The 22,475-nt window shown below is 38.2% G+C and overlaps 3 protein-coding genes and 1 pseudogene across 3 annotated transcripts; 1 reads left to right on the forward strand and 3 right to left on the reverse strand.

The window, feature by feature from the left end:
• Window positions 1-1,071: 1,071 nt before the first annotated feature.
• LOC131796454 (G-protein coupled receptor 161-like) lies at window positions 1,072-2,652 on the reverse strand. Its single transcript, XM_059114042.2, has one exon. It carries the CDS (start codon window positions 2,334-2,336, stop codon window positions 1,320-1,322), a length of 1,017 nt encoding a protein of 338 aa, XP_058970025.2. The 5' UTR covers window positions 2,337-2,652; the 3' UTR covers window positions 1,072-1,319.
• Window positions 2,653-3,415: 763 nt separating this feature from the next.
• On the reverse strand, window positions 3,416-5,400 carry LOC131796400 (G-protein coupled receptor 161-like). Its single transcript, XM_059113980.2, has one exon. It carries the CDS (start codon window positions 5,333-5,335, stop codon window positions 4,259-4,261), a length of 1,077 nt encoding a protein of 358 aa, XP_058969963.2. The 5' UTR covers window positions 5,336-5,400; the 3' UTR covers window positions 3,416-4,258.
• A 1,469-nt stretch (window positions 5,401-6,869) lies between these two features.
• Window positions 6,870-8,887, forward strand: LOC131768822 (piggyBac transposable element-derived protein 4-like; annotated as a pseudogene).
• A 4,272-nt stretch (window positions 8,888-13,159) lies between these two features.
• Window positions 13,160-14,332, reverse strand: LOC131796459 (melatonin receptor type 1B-B-like). Its single transcript, XM_059114049.1, has one exon. The coding sequence runs from the start codon at window positions 14,330-14,332 to the stop codon at window positions 13,160-13,162; it is 1,173 nt and encodes a 390-aa protein (XP_058970032.1).
• Window positions 14,333-22,475: the final 8,143 nt, after the last annotated feature.

Here is a 22,475-nt window from a genome sequence, read left to right on the forward strand (position 1 = left end):
AGCAGCTGAACACTAACGTAAAAAAAAAAAAAAAGCGGCCCTGCTGGTCAATAAGACCATTCGGTCAACCAACAAATGATTGACTCGTGGTTTGTTGTTATGTCGTTTAACTGATTATTTCATCATAACATGAAAAGCCTCTGACACAGGAACAAAAAGACCATGTAGGCCAACATTTATCTGGAATGTAATCTGAGACATAACGATGGGAAGAGATGCCATTTACTTAATCCTCTGATAAGGAAAGTGAGTCAAACATTTTTGCTGCTGATACAAAGCAGCTCAAAAGGTGATAGTTTCGCGAATGAATAACCCAAAATTTTGGCCATTTTTGCGCAAAATAAAGAAACATATTACATCCACCTGTTATTTTTTGGTTACAATCCAGTTGGCGTTTAGTGGGCTCCTTGATCGTATCATGTCACTTCAAAATAGAGAGACATGGTCTAACATAAGAGAGATTAAATTTACATCGGTTTTACCGAATTTAAGATTTGTATTGCGCAATACTGAAAAATAAAAGTCTCTTTTTTTCCCTCATGATTTCGTTAAGTGGCTCTTGGTTAGTGTCACGTATTTCAAATTCGAAGTGACTTAAAAGATTTAAATTTATATGTGTTTTCTCGAATTCGAAGTGAGCATATGCTCATTTTGTGAAGCCAAAACAAATACGACACTCACAATGCTCACCCACGACAGCTAAATGGTATCAACAGAGCATTTAATGCGAAAAACAATTGAAGCATGTCTTTAGCCAAACAACAGATGGCTCTAAAATAATTGCAAGAACAAAACTTTAAAATCGTTTAAAAAAATTATCCCTTGATTTGGGCCATCATCAATTTTGTTGTGAACCGAGGTGTAATGGAGAAATCCTGATGTATGCAAATTTGAGCAAGGATTGAAAGAAGCCTTGCTTTATTTACCTAATAATCAATTTCAAACAAGAAATCCTGTCAAGTTAATGACATTTGTTCTTTTCTTTTTTTTTTTTTTTTAATATATTCAACACAAATACACACACTCTACATTTTATCACTTTTGGTGTACTGTTTTGAAGTTTTTCGTGACCTGCTGGGAATGCTTTCTTTGTTTCAATGGTGATTAAATGTGATTTCATAGCCATAGGAATATCACAGCTTCACTTCAAAGCTGCCTCTTCACGTCGAACTATGTTGATATGTTTGCTTTTAGAGGAAAATTTGAGGAGTCACTATACTGAAATTTTTTGGTTGATATTCGCAGTGATTCCGAATGTCCTGCTTTCACTAATTATATTTGAATAATTCTATGTAATTATTTAATTCTTAGTGTTAGTGTTACTTCTTGCTCTCAGCAAAAGCAACTACTGGTTGACTTACATGAACTGTCCGATTTGTAGTACATGACGAAAACAAGCTAGCCAGTTCTCTCCTAAAAACTGGATTCCTTATTCCATACACCATTGGGTTGCACATACTGTTCGCGTAACCTAACAACAGTGTACCAACGTCTACCGCTCTTGGAAGTGGGTTTAAATAGTAAACGTCCAAAAACATGGTCATTACAAATGGTGCCCAACAAGCCATGAAACAGGCAACAACAATTAATAAAGTATTGGTGAGCTTAATTTCATCTTGCGACATCTTGAAGACCGTTTTATTTCTTTCACGACGCCAAATGCATACGGTCGCATGCTCTCTTTCCGTGCCTAATTCTTCGTTTTCACGAATGTTACCTCTTTGTTGATTTACCCGCCGCGCAGCCTCCCTCGTAAACTTTAAGATATTATAGTAAGAGAGAGACATCGCGATAAGTGGACCACAAAAACATATGACCATCATGAAATACATGTAAAAAACATTAGAAGGCCAAGATACAAAGCAGTAAGATTTCCCGGGAATATAACGATATTCCGCCCAGCCAAACAACGGTGGGACGGATAACAACACAGATATTAACCACACGACTGCGGCAAACAAAGCCGACTTCTTCGTTGTGAACGTGATGGAGTATGTCTTCCACTGTACTACGTAATAGTATCTGTTAATGGCTATCATAGCAAGCGACATCACTGATGAAACAAACGAAAGCATCGTGATGAATCCAAAGAAAACGCAGGCAGTATTTCCAAAAATCCAACGTTCTTTGATGATAGTGACCACAGTTATAGGCATGTTTAACATGGACACGAGTAAATCAGCAAATGCAAGATTGAGAAGAAAACCATTGGAGATGGTGCGAAGATGCTTCTTTCGAGTGAAGACAAAAAATAAAGTAGCATTTCCTAAAGAGGAAACTCCACAGATAAAACTGAGAACTATGGCCTCGATGATCGTGCTCACCTTTTGAGTCATTTTTCGTTCATTAAACTCAAATTGTTAGTGTTTAAAGATAAATCTTCTTTATGCAAGTCGCCAGCTGACGTAAATTAAGGCAATATGAAAATGAGCGCCAAATAAAATTAATGATGGTTTGCTCAGGTTGATTCTTAAATTTGATTCGTAATTCATTACATTGTTCCTTCTGTATCGTTTAACCTGTTATCCAGTAAAAAGTAAAATTTTCGAATGGTTTTGTAAGGTAGAATAGCCATCTCTCACAATAGGATATTTCAGCATCTTCCATTAAGGCAGTTAAATATTGGCGTGGCGGTGTCTTCGGGCGGTGAACGATTGAAATATGTCAGAATGCACACTCAGTGTGTTGATTCACGATTATGATACCGAGCAAAGTTTCCGCCCACCAAATAAAGACTTTCTAAAAATAATTGGTGAATATTATAATCGTTTCAGGTCTAGCTTTGCAGTCTCCAGATGCAAAACCATATCTTATGAGTCGTTCATAAAAGATTAACGATCCCCTTTGAATACACATACGTCACATGATAATTGGATTTATGTGAAATTCAAACACTTCAACTGGGCCAGTTGTTTCCGACGTTTTTGCGAGTAATTTCCGAACTCCATTAATTCGAAAATCCGGCTTTGTCTTACATCATGTAGGTTTCTATCGGAAAATGAATAACCTTACAAAACACACCGATTCAAAATTTTTGGAAGAAAAATAAGAAATAAAATGGATGGCGAATCGACTAAAAAATTTATTCCACATTCCGGATTGCGCCTTCATTTTGAGATTTAGATAGAAGATCACATGATCTTCAGTCTTTGGACAGCGTATATTGTTCAGGTTGTGTCCTTTAAAAATTTGGCCGAGTTTTCCAGATCTATGCCTTTGGAGAAAGTTTAAACTTTTCCTGAATTTTTGCCCTTTTGGCATCCTATTTAGTTTGCAATGCTGTGGGGTTATATTTTCTATAAAAACCAGCAAAGTTAGAAAACTTCGAGTACAATCTAAACACTGTAACGAGCGAAATATGAACAAATATGCACACGCAAACTCTTCTAGAGTAAAAAAGTTTACAATACGGAGTTTTCTACAATAAAAAAAAAAAAGCCACGGAGGACTTTTCCGTGTTTCCATAACTTCATCTAAACACACGGGGGTACTGGGTGCATTCAAGAAAATTATGTAAACCCGAGACGTGGACAACTTTGCATAATGTAGGCAAGCTGGCAAGCTGCCGGTGTGTTCAGTCATTTTCTCTCTCCGTGGTCCATTTGGGGGCCAAAATAAACCCCTCTGATCAAGGATCTAAAAGGTCTCGATTATAGTAACCCATAGTCTATCCGTCAATGTTCGATAATTCTTTTTCACTACGTAAACGAAACATGGCAGACTCCATTATCTCATGCTTGCTGAGCAGGTGCTCCTCGGAATTATTATATTGAATAACTTCAATTAGTTAATGATTTTGTTAAATTACTCCGATCCAAAAGAAATATTTTTGCGACTGAATTGGATCTCATCTACATAAAACTACTTGACTAAAATTTTAAAAAAGTCAGAGCTCTTTCGCTCTGAAGAAGGGCTAACGCTCGAAACGTCAGCTTTTAAACACTTCACGGTGGTCTATTTACATTATCTCCTCGATCGTATTGTGGGCGCGAACTCAGTTCTTTTATTACAATCAATAATTGCCAGACGGATCTCAGATCTGCCGTAGCCTAATTTGCATAAAGTTTTTCGGAGGACAAAGCTCGTCATGAGGCTCCTCAACCGACGCAGCACCACAGATTCTTTAGAAACTTACCCCCTTTAAAATGAAACATTGTTTACTGCTAACCCTAAGCAATTCAGGCTTTCCATTTAGGATGGGTAAAATTTATCTGCTTCTTTCCTCCTAAAGTCCTTCCTTCGACGAGAAATTCAAATGTTAAGAAAGAGAAGATGAAGCAGTCTCTTTGGATGATGAGGCGAGGTGTGGTAATTCAGACACTCCCATTTTCTTTGCAGTTCTGATCTTGGATGAAGCTCTCCTTTTAGATGGGTAAGGTATGTTCCCTACAGAAACTCTTTGAAGTCTTCGGCAGATCGTAAAGACTTGAATAAGTTCCCTTCGAAACGTTTGATTCCTTATCCCATACACAACAGGGTTGCACATGCTGTTGGCATAACCAAGCAACAGTGTGCTGATATCAATTGATCTTGGGATGCGTGATGATGGTAAGTAGACATCTATAAACATGGTGACAGCAAAAGGCGCCCAACAACCGACGAAACATGCAACAACGATCACTAAAGTATTGGTGATTTTGACTTCCTCTTGAGAAGTTCCTATACGTCTTCTGTTTTCCTCCATTTTTTTACTCGCATCCTCGATCACGTTGTTTTCCCTATGTCGATGCATCTGCTGCTTAGCTCGCCTGGTAAATTTTAGAATTTTGATATATGTTATACATATAACAGTTAGAGGGCCGAAGAAGCATATAATAAGCATAAAATACATATAGTAAACATCAGAAGGCCAGAATACGAAACAGAAAGATTTCCCAGAAATAAAATCATATTTTCCCCAGCCTAACAGTGGTGGAATGGATAATGACACAGATGTTATCCACACGCTTCCCACGAACAGGAGGGATTTTTTTGGCGTAAAATTAGTTGAGTAGTTTTTCCATTGCACCACGTAATAATATCTATTGATAGCTATCATAGCCAACGACATCACTGATGAAACAAACGAAAGCATCGTGATGAATCCGAAGAACACGCAGGCAGTATCTCCAAAAATCCAACTTTCGTTGATAATGGTGACCACAGTTATAGGCATGTTTAACATGGATACGAGCAAATCAGCAAATGCGAGATTGAGAAGAAAACCATTGGAGATGGTGCGAAGCGTTCTCTTCCTCAAGAGTATCACAAACAAAATGATATTTACAAAAACAGACGCTACACATATAACAACGAGAATGGTGGCCTCGATGATTGCACTTGATTTAAGCGTCATTTTTGAACATTAAAACTATCAAAGCATGTCAGAGTAACACCGTTTGAGATGTTTGTTTCTGAACGTGTTTCATACGTGGATTTATATAGAGCTAATCAATATTTATGGGGTTTTTATCATGGTACTTGCCTCCTGCCAGACTCTATTATTCAATTAAACTTTCCATGGAGCAAAATGAGGCCTTGACAATAGTAATTCATTTGGCGAAAAATTATGTAAATATTTTTCACTTCTCCACTGGCGTAAGCATAAGGAATTATAAATTTTTTTCAATATCTTCCCATCGTAGAAATTTCGTTTTAGCTAAGAACAGAAATAAAAATGCAGCCAGACTCAAAAACTTGTCCGCTTTTTTATACTGTGCACTAATTACCACTTCGGTGAGGTATCTCTTTGTTACCCCGTTTTTCCTGAATACGTCTCTTAGAATAGGCGATCGCCAACAAATAACGCCCTCACACTACATGTGTTTTAAACTCTTACTCTGAGCGAAAAAATGGCGAAGAAGCGTAAAAAGATCATTTGATATGTATACATTGCTGTAGACCAGCCACCTCAAATAGCCTTATATATCAACATTATTATCTCCCTTGAATGAAAGTTAAAGCTGGAGGCAAACAGACAACAACATGGTAATGTAAATCTATCAAATTAAATACAGGAAGGCACTGATGAATAAACATCATTGCCTGACAAAGACTCAGAATAACAAATAACCAATCGATGCATTGCTGGTGGCGAGTTTCATTTTTTTTCTCAGCTACATGCACTTATAAATACTCTCTCATTAAGTGGGAATATTACGTTCAGTTGTTCTCGAAAAAATGTCTCTTTATGAACCTGCTCTGTGAGGTGAGCTAGGTGTGGTTGTTACGCATCTCGATGGTTGTTACGCATCTATCACTTTAAAAGCCAAGCTATCATTTCATCACATTTTTACCTCCATAATTATGAATTATAAATGAAATGATGACACTGAATGTGTTTTGCGACCTTTTGACATTAAACTTTTCAAATTCACAAATTGTCTCCAAATGCAGTAATCTTATAACTACATGTGCCGCTATTTTGAATATTGTTTAGCAACCTGGCCGCTTATAAATAAAGGGGTAAGTTTCTAAAGAAACTGTGGTGCTGCGTCGGTGGGAGAGTATAGCAGGTAAGTTAGTGTTAACAATCGCTCTGACGAAGGGCTAATGCTCGAAACGTCAGCTTTTTTACTCTTTACGGTGGCTAATTTACGTTTTCAACCCAGTTGTTAACACTAAATTACTGGCCGCTTATACTTGACTTGATAAAGTTGTACTCCTTTTTATTCCCATCTCCTAGCGATCTTCTGAAACAACAATGAGAAATTTAACTTAAATAATGACATTTTTCTACGATGATCATCCCAGCAGTAGTTTACATGACTAGAACCTCAACCGTCTTCGACCAGGGTACTAAATTGCTTCCAATTGGTACCTCAAAGCGCGATAAGTGGGTAATGTGTATATCCCTTAATTTACCAACTACGCATATATGCGTAGAAATATACGACGTGATTTTAACGCGCAATTGTGGTGAATTATTGGGGCTTGGGCACTGGTGTTTCATTTCTAATGACTTAACATAAATTACAGTTTGAGGCAGTGAAAGAAATTGGCCGATTTGGCGAGTTGTATTAAAGAATTTGGAAATTTAAATTTCGAGTGTGTATTGTCTGTGGTTTTTTAAAAATGGCGGCGTGCGAAATATCTCCTGAAGCATTCTGTGCGACTAGAAGCGATGAAAACGATGTGGGAATCGAATTTATCGACGAAGACAATTTACCTTTGGCTTGTATCAGTGTTTTGGAGAATCCCGAGTCAGAAGAAGAGATTGACTCCGATGATTTGGCAAAATCTAGCGGGGATGAGTCAGAAGAACTGGAAAGTGAACAAGATGAAGACCCAGGGGAGGAAGAAGAAGTATCGGCATAGAGCGAAGAAATAACGAGAAGGGATGATATTGATTTCCGTGAACTCGTAGGATTGGCAGCAAATGTAAACATTAGATCTTTGACATCAAGCAAAGGGTTTTTTGATCTGTTCTTCACTGCTCAGGTATGGGAGTTGTTAGTTGCTCAGACTAATCTGTATGCGAATCAGAAACGAGGAGCTGCAGAAAAGTCTGTGTGGTATCCAGTGTCTGTGGAAGAAATGAAAGGTTGGGTTGCCATTTATTTGTGTATGGGAATTATTAACAAGCCAAATATCCCTTCCTACTGGAGTACTGACCCCATGCTGTCCACCCCATTCTTTGGTGCCACTATGTCAAGAACAAGATTTCTTCAAATTCTACGCTATCTTCACTTTGCTGATAATTCCCTGGTTCCCAGGCCTGATTCACCAGATTTTAACGAGTTGTACAAAATTCAGCCTCTGCTGGATCTGATTATACCAAGGTTTAGGGCAGTTTACAGTCCTGAGAGGCAACTTGCTGTCGATGAGACCTTGATAAAATTCAAAGGGAAAGTTTATTTTAGGCAATTCATCCCCATTAAACCAGGCAGGTTTGGAATCAAGGCATTTACATTGGCTGGATCAACTAGTGGCTATGTTCTAGGAAGCAAGATATACACTGGAAAGGAAACCAATGTAGTCCAGAAAGATCTAGGAAAAAGGGCTGTTATGTCATTGATGGAACCTTTCCTTGACAAAGGCTACTATGTGTTTATGGATAATCATTACACATCTGTTGGGTTATTTGAGGAATTAGAGGGAAGGAAAACTCTGGCTTGTGGCACTGTGAGGTCTAACAGGCTAGGCCTGCCCAAGGACATTTGTGATGTGAAGTCAAGCAAGGTTAAAAGTCTGAAAAGAGGAGAGTCCCTTTACAGACAGAAAGGTAATTTAACTTGCATGACATGGCGTGACAGAAAACCTGTCAGTTTCTTAGGCACTGTACCCACAAGTGAAGATGATTCTGGTGTTGTGGAAAGGTCAGTGAAGGTAAAAGGCCACTGGGTGAAGCAAAACTTTGCCTGGCCTGGTATTGTTAGCCTCTATAATACTTACATAGGAGGTTTTGATGTCTCTGATCAGAGAGTCAGCTCATATGCAAGGCTAATGAGAGGTGCTGTGTGGTATTATAAGTTTTTTTTTATATATCATAGAAGTGTGTGTTTCAAATGCATACATTTTGGAGAGAAAATCTCCATGTCATACCAATAGAACTGCTTTAGACTTCAGAAAGTCATTGATAAGTGACTTCATTGAAGGAAAGTCCTTCAGAAGGGACACTCAAATGTGGCCATCACCCAATTCTGAAATTAGATTTAATCAAGAACACTTTCACCACCTGGTAATCAATGACAAAAGATCTACTTGCAAGGTTCACTTACAGTGTGTAGATACCTTTTATAGCTGTGCAGTGCGTGGAATACGCATGTGCCTGGAGCCCTGTTTCCTCAGATGTCACACATTGAGGGACTTCTATTTCAATGATGAAGATCTTGAAGGCCCCAGATGTCTGAAAGAAGGAGGAGAGAGGCCTCGCACCAGCGGAAGAGGAAGAGTTCTCCAAAATTGAACATGCATGGACAAATGTGATAATTGAAAAGAAATAACAAAGGCAAAGTGATATATGAGACAATGAAAGTGACTTACTCTAAGACTTTCTCAAGATTAGATTTTGTTACTAATAGGATAATTCATGCCATTACAATAATCTTAATGGGTCAAATTTGTGTGCAGAGAAGTGTTTTTAACCCTCAAAATGATATTTTCAATGTGTGAAGATCATGGTTTGTTTTAGAAAAAGCAATAGTTCTGAAATTTATTTGCTACAGGATTCTTTCAATTAGTCCTTCTTGAAACTTCCAATAATTACGCTAATTATGCATGTCGTGACGTCATCATATGATGTGTATCCCATAATAAGTTAAATAAATTGATAGAAAATTTTCCACTGGTTATGAACATATATGGTCATATGGGGCTTTATTAAAAAGAAATTGATCTACAACTGATTTTGTAAACATCACTCGGGTTTCTCCAAAAAAAGTAACATACCCGTGGCATGTCAAGGGATATGTAGTGCGAGTTTGAAGTGAGAATAAAATGGTTTTTGGAGCCGAAAAGTATCCTTTAAAAGGGCGATCGACCATCTAAGGTGTAGTGTATTAGATTTGTGAAAAAGCTGTAATTATGAAAAGTGTTAGTTTTCATTATGAGTGACTTGGGTTCACCGATATGATAAAGGAAAGTTTTGCCTCGGAGTCTCTTCGTCGACACCGCCTAGTTTGAGCATACTTGAATTAATGGTAAAAGGATAAGTAATAATTGGAAAAAAACACGCAAGATTCAAAAGATTTGTAGCTTACATAATCATTTCCATGTTTAATTGTGGAATCAATAGTTCCTTTTTGAGGGGTTATTACCATTCTATTGAATAGTGTAGAGTGTAAGTGATTTTAAAGGAAGCAATTAGCGCCGAGGTGGTAAAAGGATGTCATATCGAAAAAAAAGTGTTTGAACTGAACCATGAAGTTCAATGGGTGATTAGCTTGCTTTCATCTACAACGACGAAAAATAGGGTACAATTGATTGGAAAACAGTTAAAATCACCAAAAAAGATGTAAAGTTGATCATTAGAGAGTGTTGTTGTGAATTATTAGTAAAGGTTCAACCTCACACAAGAGAATGTCAACAGTTGATCTTCTCTTGCTTCACAGGGTTAGTCTATTACTCTGCAAATTCATTACACGACAAGACAAGCATCAATAGCGTTAACACACAGCAAACCTACACGTGGCGATAATTTAGGTATTCCAGGAAGCCAATACAATAGTTGGCCACTTTCAGTAGAGGTTAGTTAACAATTCTTCACCGAAGTAGTAGTGAATAGTGGTGGATATTTACCGTGCTACGAAGTGGTGAGATAAATACCACCTCTTTACCAGCACTGGGGTGAATAATTATTTTAGAGTTAAGGAATGGACAATGTCAAGCGTGCGTTTATCCAACTCGGGATGCACGTGGGTAGTAGGGAGAGCACGAAGGTAGCGTAAGAGATGCTCGAGGCGCAGCCGATAGCATCTTTTAAGCTACCTTCGGGCTCTCCCAATTATCCACGTGCATCCCGAGTTGGATAAACGCACGCTTGACACTGTCCATTGTTTTTCTAACATAGCGAGTCACTTTTCACGCTGAAAAGTCGCTTTTTCTTTATTGATTGAATTGAAAATTTTCTTAACCTTGCGGGTGCGGACGAAAAATAGAACGATTTTTTTTTTTCAAAACATTTATTTTTACACGCTTACATTTGCGAGTGACGAGATAAGCGTATCAAAATAACACACATAAGCCGTTCAGCTAAAACTATTTGACTCAGATGTCAAGGAAAAAGTTCCTTTAAAGTTTATTCATTCAAAATGATGCAGCCTTTAAAAAGTCTGGGGTTTTACAAGTCATTTTGAAGGGCTCGCCGAAGAGACAACGAGTAGCACATTCTGAATCGTGCAGTTTCTGAGAATGGAGTCGAAATTACACGACACTGGCCTCAAATGCTGGTTTTCTATAACTGTAGCAGACTGTTGATTGCTGAACCGAAACGTAAGCCGTGGACCTTGAATACGGCTGGAAAGGACTTCGCTGCATTGCAAAGGCTGAGCGGTCGAAGGACTTGTGTGTTGTGGTAAGCCGAGCTCTGCTTATTCCTATGGCCTGAAATCGCCATGATATGGCGGTTAAGGACTCCAGCATTCAACCAGAGGGTGATTGCTGTGGCACAGACCGAGTGGTTAATATAAACTCTTGACAGCTGAGCTGCTTGACCAATGTCCTTCGGTCGGCACACTGGATCGGAAGGCGCCCAGTTTCCGTTTGGATGTTTTTCTCATTGCACTATGGTGTCAATTACAAGAAAATAAGGTAATCCATCGATTTATTGTCAAAACATTGTATTTGTACTGTATTTGAGACAGAACTTGTATCATCTGTTTATTTTCAATCATATAAGAAGAAAAAAGCTATCTAAAATTGGAACTCACCCTTGAACGTAGAAACGCACCTGTTAGCGCTTTTCTTGGTCTTGTTTTATTGTTTATCTTCGAGTATTTTTTTAAATCCCGCTCGGATAAATTTGCGAAACTAGTAGCACTTTCGCTTTGTTGATGTTTAAACGCTTGCGATGTTTTTGTAACCATTTTAGACACGTCTTCTTAATCTTCAAAGTCATAAAGAAACCCTAGCTCAAATGTTGGGTTATTAGCATCCATTATAATAGCTAAATTTAAGTTTTACTAAGAAAAAGTGCTGAAAAAATTTTTCGCTGGCAAGAAATTCACCGATAATGACGTCAGCCTGACCCATCCCTATGAACCATCCATTTCCATTTCCTTTTCATAAAATATTAGCCAATCAGAGCGCGCCTTACAATGTAACTATATTGTAATATATATCACACAGATACCCAAAAAAATATGTTAATTTCTTTCAATATACCAAAATATGGTCGGAAATTAAACTTTTGACGCATGATTTTGTCTCATAGGCTGCACAGGGGTGAATAATACTTGCTATTCACCTCTGAATCAGCCAATCAGCGCGCGCGAAAAGTGCTATTCACTTGTGTGGTATATGCTAATACAGGTTAGAAAGTAATAGTAGATGATATGGCAGTTGTGACTCGTTGATTACAGATAACACAGAGAATAGGGAAGAATTGAAATGAAAGATGCAATCTGTGTGTTTTTTGCAAAGCGTGGTTTGCTCAGCTTTTCCACCCAACGTTGCTATAAATACATACTTGTTAAAAGACAGACTGATTATCAACTGAAGATCTTTCTCTATTTTCTGGCGGACAACCCTCTGGTATAACGAGCTACACTACTTGTAGAAGCCTCGGTGTTCAAGCGGTCAACTCAGTGAAAAAATACGTCTTTCTGGCGGTATTAATTTTCATTTTGCTTTGAGTATAGCTGGAGTTTTTGAAAATCAAATATCGTTCTATGAGTCAAAAGCTTCCGTGCAGTTGTTACTTTAGTAAAGCAAACTCTCATGGCTCTTTGTGGTTTGGTTTCTTGATTTTATGTGAAAGTTGTGTGTGACAACTAATTCGCAAGGGTGGTGCGTAAATTGGGGAACATATGCCACTCATTTCGTTTTCTTCGATAGATTTTACTACTAGGAATGGATTTGAAGTCTCTTTCTGTCTGTCAGCTGACCTCATTTGAAGCATGTCGCAACATTTTATTCCTGTAAGTCAACACTGAACGGTTAAGCGGTCAACGTGACAAAGATCTGGTGAGTAATTTTGTTCTTACTTAATGTAACAGATTACTTTCACATAGTTATAGACTGTAAAAGTTACACTTTTCCAGAAAGCATGACGTGCTCCGGCAACCGCATAGGAACCAGTGCTGCACGTTTCAGCCGTAAACTGAGACAGATTTTATGAAATAAATGCTGTTCTATTTTGCTCAATATTGCGAGAGCTTATAATCCATTTTCCCTAAAGGAAAGGGCGTACATATTTGTCACAATTGTTCAATGCTAAAATTTCACTTCGCAAGAATAGCACTTGTCTAAAGGATGAAAATCACTGCTATTTGTATGGGATGCTAATAACGCCTTTATTGCTATTCAACAGCTAAATCCTCTTTATCCTCAACAATCCTTACTCTCTTCTGGATAATTCTTTCCTCTTTGGTGTTTTTCAACACCAGCAAACAATACATCTTCTCGATAAATTGGTCTTGCAATATATGCATGGAATACTTTCTTAATATTACAACACCCACTCGAAGTCCCAGTCCTCACATAACTTTGAGATGAGAAGACTAAGAAGATTCAGTTTATTCTACTTATCTTGATCAATATGAGTGCTGTCTGTCAAATTCTCTACATTCTTAGGGGAGGATAAATAGCTTAGTGAGTTCGATTCCTCACACGCTCTTTCAATAAACAGTTTTGATACCTCAAGCATTACTGGCGCTTGTACCGCATTCATCTGGCAAGCCATCATGGGACTGACTTGAAAATTGTTCACGTTCACCACTTTAGTTACACGGAAACGTGCACAATTACAGCCCGTGACAAGCTTAATAAGCTCTCTTCTGAAAGCTTGATTCCTTATTCCATACACAACAGGGTTGCACATACTGTTCGCGTACCCAAGCAGCAGTGTGCCGATGTCAATTGCTCTTGGCAATGGGCGAGGGTGATAAACATCAATAAACATTGTGATGGCAAATGGTGCCCAACAAGCCATAAAACAGGCCACCACTATTAGCAAAGTGTTTGTGATTTTAACTTCTTCTTGAGTCATTTTGAAGAAATTTCTACGCTTTTCATGAGGAGCAATACCATTTTCTCTACATGTTTGTATTTCATGTGGTGGCTGTATTAAATTTAATTGCCAGTGATTAACCCTTCGTTTTGCTTCCCTTGTGAATTTTAAAATTTTAAAGTAAGATACACACATGGCAATTAAAGGACCGAAAAAGCATATCGTTAACATAAAATACATGTAATAAACATCAGAAGGCCAGAAAACGAAGCAGTAAGATTTCCCGGGAATATAACGATATTCCGCCCAGCCAAACAACGGTGGGACGGATAATAACACAGATATTAACCACACGACTGCGGCAAACAAAGCCGACTTCTTCGTTGTGAACGTGATGGAGTATGTCTTCCACTGCACTACGTAATAGTATCTGTTAATGGCTATCATGGCAAGCGACATCACCGATGAAACAAACGAAAGCATCGTGATGAATCCAAAGAAAACGCAGGCAGTATCTCCAAAAATCCAACGTTCTTTGATGATAGTGACCACAGTTATAGGCATGTTTAACATGGACACGAGTAAATCAGCAAATGCCAGGTTGAGAAGAAAACCATTGGAGATGGTGCGAAGAATTTTTCTTCTGGTGAAGACAAAAAACAAACTTATATTCCCCAGAATAGAAGTTGTACAGATGAAAATAAGCACGGTTGCCTCGATGATGGAAGCTGTTTCTTGCGTCATTTTGAGACGACAGTAAGCTGATCGCTAAAAGCGAACTTTGTATTTACTTTGTTTATTGTTGCAAGTGTTGTGTTTAATAAAAGACGGAAGAGTTTACTCAAATGGATATCATTAATATTCCACTCGCCTTATCCCCTAAAAGGGGTATGCTAACAATGATGACTGTCTCACGCGTTTGAAATAGGGATGTGCGTCGGTCGAATTCTGGAGAAATTTTCAACCTACTCGCCCTGCTTCGATATCGAGACAGTTGTTTCAAAGTACAAAGAAAAACTATGGGAGTTTCAACCTGATTTAACAGGATATTCAAAACAACCAGTGTTTTTTCAATGAAGGAGCGTGGTGTTTTTTTCTGTGTAAACTATAAATAGTGTCACCACAAAAAAAGTTTAATTTAATACGATAATAGGATCATAACAGTTGAGGATTTATGGCTGAAACGTCTGAACCCGTGATAGCACGTAATTCAACGGGTTGCATCTCAGAGTTTTTCTTGTGTTTGTTGATGAAAGTTTTACAGGACCCCGTAGGATCCTGTCGCCGCTATACGATATTGATGGAATATAGAACGTGTAAATCGCTCGATCGCTTGCATTGTCGGAGAGTTTTAGTTTATAAAAGCAAATTAAACCAGATCGGTTTTAAAGCATATTTCACTTAATGCGAAAAAGCTGCTGTTCTCCCATTGGTGACCCTCAAGCAAAATTTTTATTACGGCTTGACGCGATAATTCGTAAACACTTGTTAATTAACGAGATTCTAATTACCTTTTTTCAGTTTTCTTTTTTGTTGTTTGTTTTTCCGTTTAGAATTTAAACTTAAATTTACTCTCTGCAGCATGCTAAATACTTAGCGCCGCTCGACAGAGAATTAAATCCAGACATCATAAGGTCGCTTAAATTGCAAAGCGTTTTTAGAATTAAAGAGATTAAATCGATAATAAGATTCAGAGGCGTCTCTCCAGCCATCAGGTCTTACAACTCGAATTGTTCTCTTCGCTTTGTCGCGACAAAACTTGTTAATTTTAAATGAATTGTAAATAAAATGAAAAAGATCTTTATTTGCTATTCGGCGCTTTCTTTATCTGGATGACGCACCTGTGCACCTGCTCTGTGACTATAGACGACAAATCAAGAGCGTTCGTCTGTTTGAATGTTTTATTTTGTAATTTATTGTTTATATTACACCAATCAAAGTAAGGCTTATACGGAGGCATTTTAGTACGTAGTTAAATGTATTGTCTTATGATGTGCACTCACAGAAGTGAGCAGAATATTTTTTAAGTTCGCGACATATTCTAACTACGCATTACACAGTAAGAAATTTTATGAAAATAAACATTATCACGTTCCAAATTTCCGTCGTTTAGGTTATGAGGCTTTGAAATGTTAACAAATAACCTATGGGGAGGAAATAACGAAATGTTCCCCCCAATAGCGAATTTAACAAAATGTCAACTTAGAGAGCTTATTCCATGGAAATACGCACAAACGATTTTTTCTTTCACGAGTTGCGATGCATCAGAAAAACGAACGAGTTAGCACAGCCAACGAGTGAGTGTTTTATGCATCGCAACGAGTTTGACATTGTCCAATCCGAGACACGGACAAGGCAACTCACAGTATGTGTGAAATATAGAGAATAATACATGGGATATGAGAATTTCCCTTCGAGGTTTTAACTCCATAGCTCACGGGTGAGCGCAGCGAACGAGTGAGATGTTGAGTTAAATACGAGAAGAGAAATTTCATATCTACAAGCAGCTGTGTATTATTTTGTTTATCATATAAACACAATAGCCTTTTACTGACAAGAAAAGTCAGCATTTCTTTTCACGTCATTATCAACATCACTGTCATTATTATTATGGTTTTTTTTCCTTTTTTTTCAAAATCGTTATTCTTATCATTATCGTTATTGCAGTCATTCTTCTTGTCTTTCTCCATCCTCTTCTCCTTCTCCTTCTCATTCTCTTACTCTTTATCGTCATCGTTCTCACTCTAGTCCTCCTTCTCCTACTCCTTCTCTTTCTCATTTTTCTTATCCCTCCCCCTCTCCCCTTCCCCTTTCCCTTCCTCTTCTTCCTCTCCCTCTCCCCCTTCCCCTTCCCCTCCTCTTCTCACTCTCCCTTTCCCTCATCTTCCCCTTCTCCTTCTCCCTCTCCCTCTCCCCCCTTCCCCTTCTGCCTCTCTTTCTCTCCCTCTCTTCCCCCTTCCCCTGCCCTTCTCCTTCATCTTCTCCTTTTTGCTCTCCTTCTCCTTCTCCTTCTCCTTCTCAATCTCCTAGTCCTTTTCCTTCTTCGTCTCTAACCTAAGTTTCTATTCCATTACTTATTTCAAGTGGTTAAGAAATTCACATGAGACGCAACATATAATATTTGCGTCTTCGGGAAACTGCGTTTAAACTTACAAATTGAGGTTTGAAAGAATATCTTAGTGAAAACAATCTTACATTTGTCACACCCTATAAGAGGCCCTAGCAATCTATGGGGGCTGCGCGCGTAGGACATAATATTTGAGCAGTAGCTTTAAGTGTCACACAGAGCAGCAAACTAGAACTCTACGAAACAGACATGAAATTGAAGAGGGGATTTCTTTGTTCGGTCTTAAAGGTGCCATGATAACTTTTAAAGCAAGCTACAACTACAAATGCAGCAACTACTCAAGTTTATTTCTATCAATTTACTAATTTCATCATCTTTTATTTGCCATATTTACACAGTACAAAAAAATTATTTACAGCGATTATAGCTAGAAGGCGAGGAGACCAAGGAAGCCACCGGGCTTATGGGAGAGCCACCTCACAATGGGAAAGCCACCTCCACCAATTTGTTTTCCTTTAACGCAAGCAATTCCTTTCCAAAGGGACTTTATAGGTAATTTGTTTTCCTGGGAATCCCGCCTAACTTCTCTGTCGGACATATTATTGATTGTTGCTTGTAACAAGATTTATCAAAAAATAACTCCATGACGTGAGTCGAAACAAGTAGAGCATTGTTCGTGTCTTTAGACTTTGGCCCCCCTGTCCACACGTATCCGAATAAATTTGAAAACGGATAAATATTTATCCGTTTTCAAATTTATCCGCGTCCACACGTTGCCGTTTGTGAATCGTTTTTGGTGTCCACACGTAAACGCAAAAACTATTTGAAAACGATGACGTCGCCTACTGAGCATGTTCTTTAGAGCAAAACATGTGCCCGCAGTCTCGCGTATCCTGAGCCCGAATCCTCTTGGCTGTGCTCTTGGGCTTCTCAAACTTATCAACAGTGTTCGCATGGCCAGAAACCCGTGACAGCATGGCCGCCACGCACGCGCATCGATGTCGAACTCGGTCTTAGATTACAAACGAGTCGCAAACTCACTACAAGGAAAACAGTGCACTTTCAGCTAATCTTCTTTTAACAATTGGAGCTTCCAGCTTGAAATGAGACTCATTAGTACCGAAACTAGAGCTTGTTTATTCGCCATGTTTTCACTAATGGTCGATCGGCCGAGAGCACGCGTCATCGTTTTCAAATAGTTTTTCAAATTTATCCGGATAAGGCGTCCACACGGAGACGCTTAGCCAGCGTTTTCAAATTTATCCACTCTGGAGAGCGTTTTCAAATTCATCCGTTTTCGGTGTGTGAAAACGCCGTTTACGTATGGACGCAACCCGTAACCGTATAAATATTTATCCGTTTTCAAATTTATCCGGATACGTGTGGACAGGGCTTTTGTCTCCCCGAGCAAATGAATCTTAATTACGATCGGCGTTAGAGCTTGCTCGCCTCAATGAGCACCTTTTGCCTAATGAGTCTCTGATTATTTCTTACCTCACGCCTCATTGCGCATGTGCTGGCCAATTGGTCTTTCTGTGCTCCTCATTCTTGTTATAAGTTAGGGTTCTTTTCGAATATTGTCGCGCGATCAGATAATGCTGGGAAAGTTAGGGTGATTTTCATAGTTCGTGGTATCACTGATTACTTTTCTTGTTAAGTTCGTCATCAACCGTGTGTTTCGCTTTTGTTTCGTTGCCTTTTGTTTGTCGTTTCACGATTGCCATAGTTTGGTGAACTTGAATTTGTTAATCTATTTTTATTGCATCGTTTTTATCGTATCTAGTGGTTCTAATTCGCCTTATTTTTAAACCTGCTTCCGAACGTGAACAGCGTCTGTGTTCCGAAGTCTATGGTTTCAGAGTCCGCGATGAGTTTGAAAGACCAACCTTTTAAACGCAAGATTGCATGTCTCGCCATCACAAGGTGCCACAACAAGACAAATGGTTGTGACGATGAAAAGAATAATTATAAGCATGTCTATTTTTAAATTCTTTATTGTTCTAAAAATACCACTAAAGAATATCCAGTTCTTAAAGGATTGTCTTACCTCTTGGGATACGTATTTACCTTCCTCAGAACTAAACTGCTAGTCGCGCAAAGATAATTTTCTACTGACGTCGAGGTGTTAATTGACTCTAAGTATAATGATCATGTACCTAAACGCTCGAATGAACCCCTCCCCTTCGCTAGTAGGCTTACTTAAAGTTTCTCGAAAGCTTTCTTCTCCCATAGAATTATTCTGTTTTATCAAGATAGTTGATGCGATAAACACTCTCATCTTCATTTGATTTGATAAATAAATGCAAATTGGTCACCGCGAAGAATTTCTAGTGCTTTGGAAACTCTTTACGGTGGCCATTTTACCGTTAGAGACTCAGTTCATACAACCAAATTATCTTGTTATACTCTCCCACCTACGCAGCACAACAGGTTCCTTGGAAACTAATTCCTACATTCCTTTCTCAAAGTGCCCTTCCCCCACCCTCTTCAACCCTCCTTTTTCCGGCGATCTCGTCTCCCAGACTGAAAACTCTAAAATAACAGTGGGCTCTCTCTTAGCTAAGCTCAGTTACTGAGCTTTTTTGGGTCAAGTGTGCATCAATTTGCGTGAAATAAAAGATATTCTGTCGCCTGTGAGTCACTTTTTTACAAGCACTTCACAAAGTACTGTGAGGAAGAAAATATATGAGAGCATCATCTGTATGTTCATATTAAGTCCTTGGAGGCCATATCTGTTCTCTACATATTTTGATTACGTAAAAAATCTTTAGTACGTTTATATTTACTTCCTACACAATGATGTGTAAATGAACCCATTCGATCATTAACACCAAAGCTGGTCAAATCTTAAAGTATCGTCGAAATCTAAAATATTGCTCCAAGACACTAATAAAACAACTGTCAGCACGTACAGGGTTTTCATTCAAGCAAATATAGTCATACGTCCGAATAGAGAAGTTAATCACTTGATAATCTCGTTTAAGATCCAACAACAAAAGGCCCAGTCGGAAAGGTAATTGAAACATCAGAGATGATCTCGTAATGTTTGGCGAAAAACTTGCCACCTGCTAAGTGTTCGGTATACTTTAAAATATCTATCCCTCTACTAAACTGTAAAGTTCAATCCATGAACGTTTTGTAACTATAGGGACTTCTCTGAGGTTCTACAGTCCCTCAGAATTATACTTTGCTTGGAGGAATTGAAGTAATGAAAACGAAGCTCAGCCAGACTTTTTCAGTTTGTTGAGCAACTGTGGGCTGGGTGTGTTATATTCCCGGAGAGTCGTCAGTTTATCCATAAAAAATTGCAATCTCCATGGTTTTGCTCTACTTACGTCTGATCATGAAAATTTAGCAAAACCATATCAATTTTCTTCGACTGTCAATAGTTGGTTTGAAATATGACAACTAATTAAACGATCAGGCTAAAATCTTCCGCAGTTCTCAGATTGCACAACTCAAAGTCTACGATAGTGTATTTCGAGCAGTAGAATTTGATTACGACGTAATAATTCTGAAAGATATTGTAAATTTATCATTCTTGAAGAATAAAGACAATATTATGGAAGATTACTTTTAAGGAAAAATTGGATCGTTTAAGCTGATAATAACTTCGTGGGAAGTAGCAGTCGTTAATATTCAAGTGTTTTGGAATAGTATCTAAAAAAATGCATCATCTCTGGTCGTCTGTCTTATACGACGTGTCTCCACGAAGGCCCATATAGTTGATTACAGCTGATCACAAAAGAGAATTGTTTTAGTAAAACATGCACACATACAGTGATGTTGGGTTTCAGTTGAGTCAAGTATTCTTCAAGTGAAACTAAGAGAGTTAACATGAATTAGCCTAGAACTAAATGAACATACCGATAACGAAATGATTTAAGACTTGAATTCGAATTTTTATGTGCCACTTGTAAACGAAATAATTGTTAAATAATGCGTGGTTATTCCCTCTTTGCCAACCATATTTTAACATTAGTAAAAGAAAACTTTAATTCCGTAGACAGTTCTATTACATCGTACGTCGCTTGAGGAACCAGCGACCTTAGCCAGTCAGAAGGGAACGCTGAAGGAAACATTGATTAAAGCATAAATTATGTTTATTTGTAGAATTTCTCGTATTGCTGGATGTATTTACCGTCCCTCGCGACGCCAGACCCTGGTTTTAGCATGGCATGTGAACGAAGCGTTGAATTGATCAAAACTGTTAACAATTCGTCGTCGCGCTTCCAGTTTCCATATCACGAAAACTTTTGTGATTTCACTTTGATATTTCATCTAGGGCGGCAGTGAAATGTTTAAAATTTTAAAGCACTCAGGTAGAGCTATTGTTCTATTCATTAAATCTTTTGTTTCACCACTTCTATCCTTTCCATTACCTTCGTGGTTTGCTTTAAGCCCTTACTCTTAATACAAAGCAACCGTGAGATTCTAGATCTTCAGATATTGTCCAAACATGAAAGGTAACGCAGACCGGTTTTGTACTCGCCTAAAACTATTTGTTGAAGGTTTTTGAAAAGGACTTAAGTGAATAATCATTCAGTCCAATTCAGGGACCTCAAACCTCACGAAGTAAGAGGACGCTTACGCCAAGAATCTTTATATTATATCAGTATCGCCTTCTACACGCCGAACTGGAGCCCAAATCCTATAAAGTGCTTAACAGGGCGTAGCTCGATTATCAAATGATTTCCTTCATTCATGGTATTGTAGTTGAAACTAATTAAGAGTTAATATCTCGCTTTTATACGAAAAGTCTCAGGATTCTTTCGAGTCAGTCCATTAATTTGTACTCAAATATTCATCTGTGCTTGTGAGTATTCAGAGCCATAAGTTTGAAATTAATGATAAAGCACTTTTTGGTTATGGAGCAGTACAAAAATTTTTGTTGATCGCCTTGGATTGATTGAACAGTGGTAGCAAAGTGAATTCTGTGAATATAAACATATCCTTTTACCTCCTCCCCTCAGAAAAGTATCAATTTTATGGCTCCTCCCGATCCAGTCTCCCCACCCCATTCCCGCAAGTCAGGTACAAGTGCTTTTGCAAGTGCGATAGGACTTCATTAGCTCTAAATCGCTTTGTAATTAGAACATACTTATCGAGTTAGGATACTTAAAAATACGTGATATTAACGAATTTCTTAAATTTCTTAAAATTCTTCGAATAGTTAGCAGTTGAAATTAATTACGCTTTCTATTTCTGTTTTTCGAAATTGCGCCATACGTTTTAGGCCCTTTGTCGAAACCGTCCGTCTGCCACTGAGCAAGGCGCGCGCGCTAAAAAAAAACTTCAGAGGCGGATATCCGCTTTTAAATCGAAGTATTTGGCATGATATTCCTTTCCGTTCCAAAGAGTAACCAGCTCAACAATTCAGGAGTCAAATGACACAAATAACAACAAGGGTTAATTTTTTTTGAACTGCAAATTCTCTCAAAGCCGGGTGGCTTCATTATTACTTAATTGGAACAAGTATGTGGAACGGTTACTTTAAACGGCTTAAAATGGCATTTAGATTCTTTGAAACTGCATGTCTGTGTTAGTGAAGTCAGAAATGCTGACTTTTCAACAAAGATTTACTAGGGGCAATTATTCAAATTTTTCTTTGGTAAGTTTTATTCTGTATTTGCACTACTTCAAAAACAAAAGAAGCAAAGTTAATTAAAAATCGCTCAGTTATTTGAATCTTTCGGGGTGTTGATCCCAGTGGCAAACATGTTTGTTGTCAGATTAGCGACATCGTAAGAATTTCAGCAATTTCCAATGTATTTAGTCGTTTTATCCGACATTTTTATTTCAATTTGAGTTGAAATGTTT

This window comes from Pocillopora verrucosa, chromosome 1 (genome assembly GCF_036669915.1).
Source record: "Pocillopora verrucosa isolate sample1 chromosome 1, ASM3666991v2, whole genome shotgun sequence".
Lineage (NCBI taxonomy): Eukaryota > Metazoa > Cnidaria > Anthozoa > Scleractinia > Pocilloporidae > Pocillopora > Pocillopora verrucosa.

What these genes read in the sequence shown, in the direction of transcription:
- LOC131796400 (XM_059113980.2), bottom strand. Translation starts at nt 5,335, where the DNA reads ATGACGCTTAAATCAAGTGCAATCATCGAGGCCACCATTCTCGTTGTT.
- LOC131796459 (XM_059114049.1), bottom strand. Translation starts at nt 14,332, where the DNA reads ATGACGCAAGAAACAGCTTCCATCATCGAGGCAACCGTGCTTATTTTC.
- LOC131796454 (XM_059114042.2), bottom strand. Translation starts at nt 2,336, where the DNA reads ATGACTCAAAAGGTGAGCACGATCATCGAGGCCATAGTTCTCAGTTTT.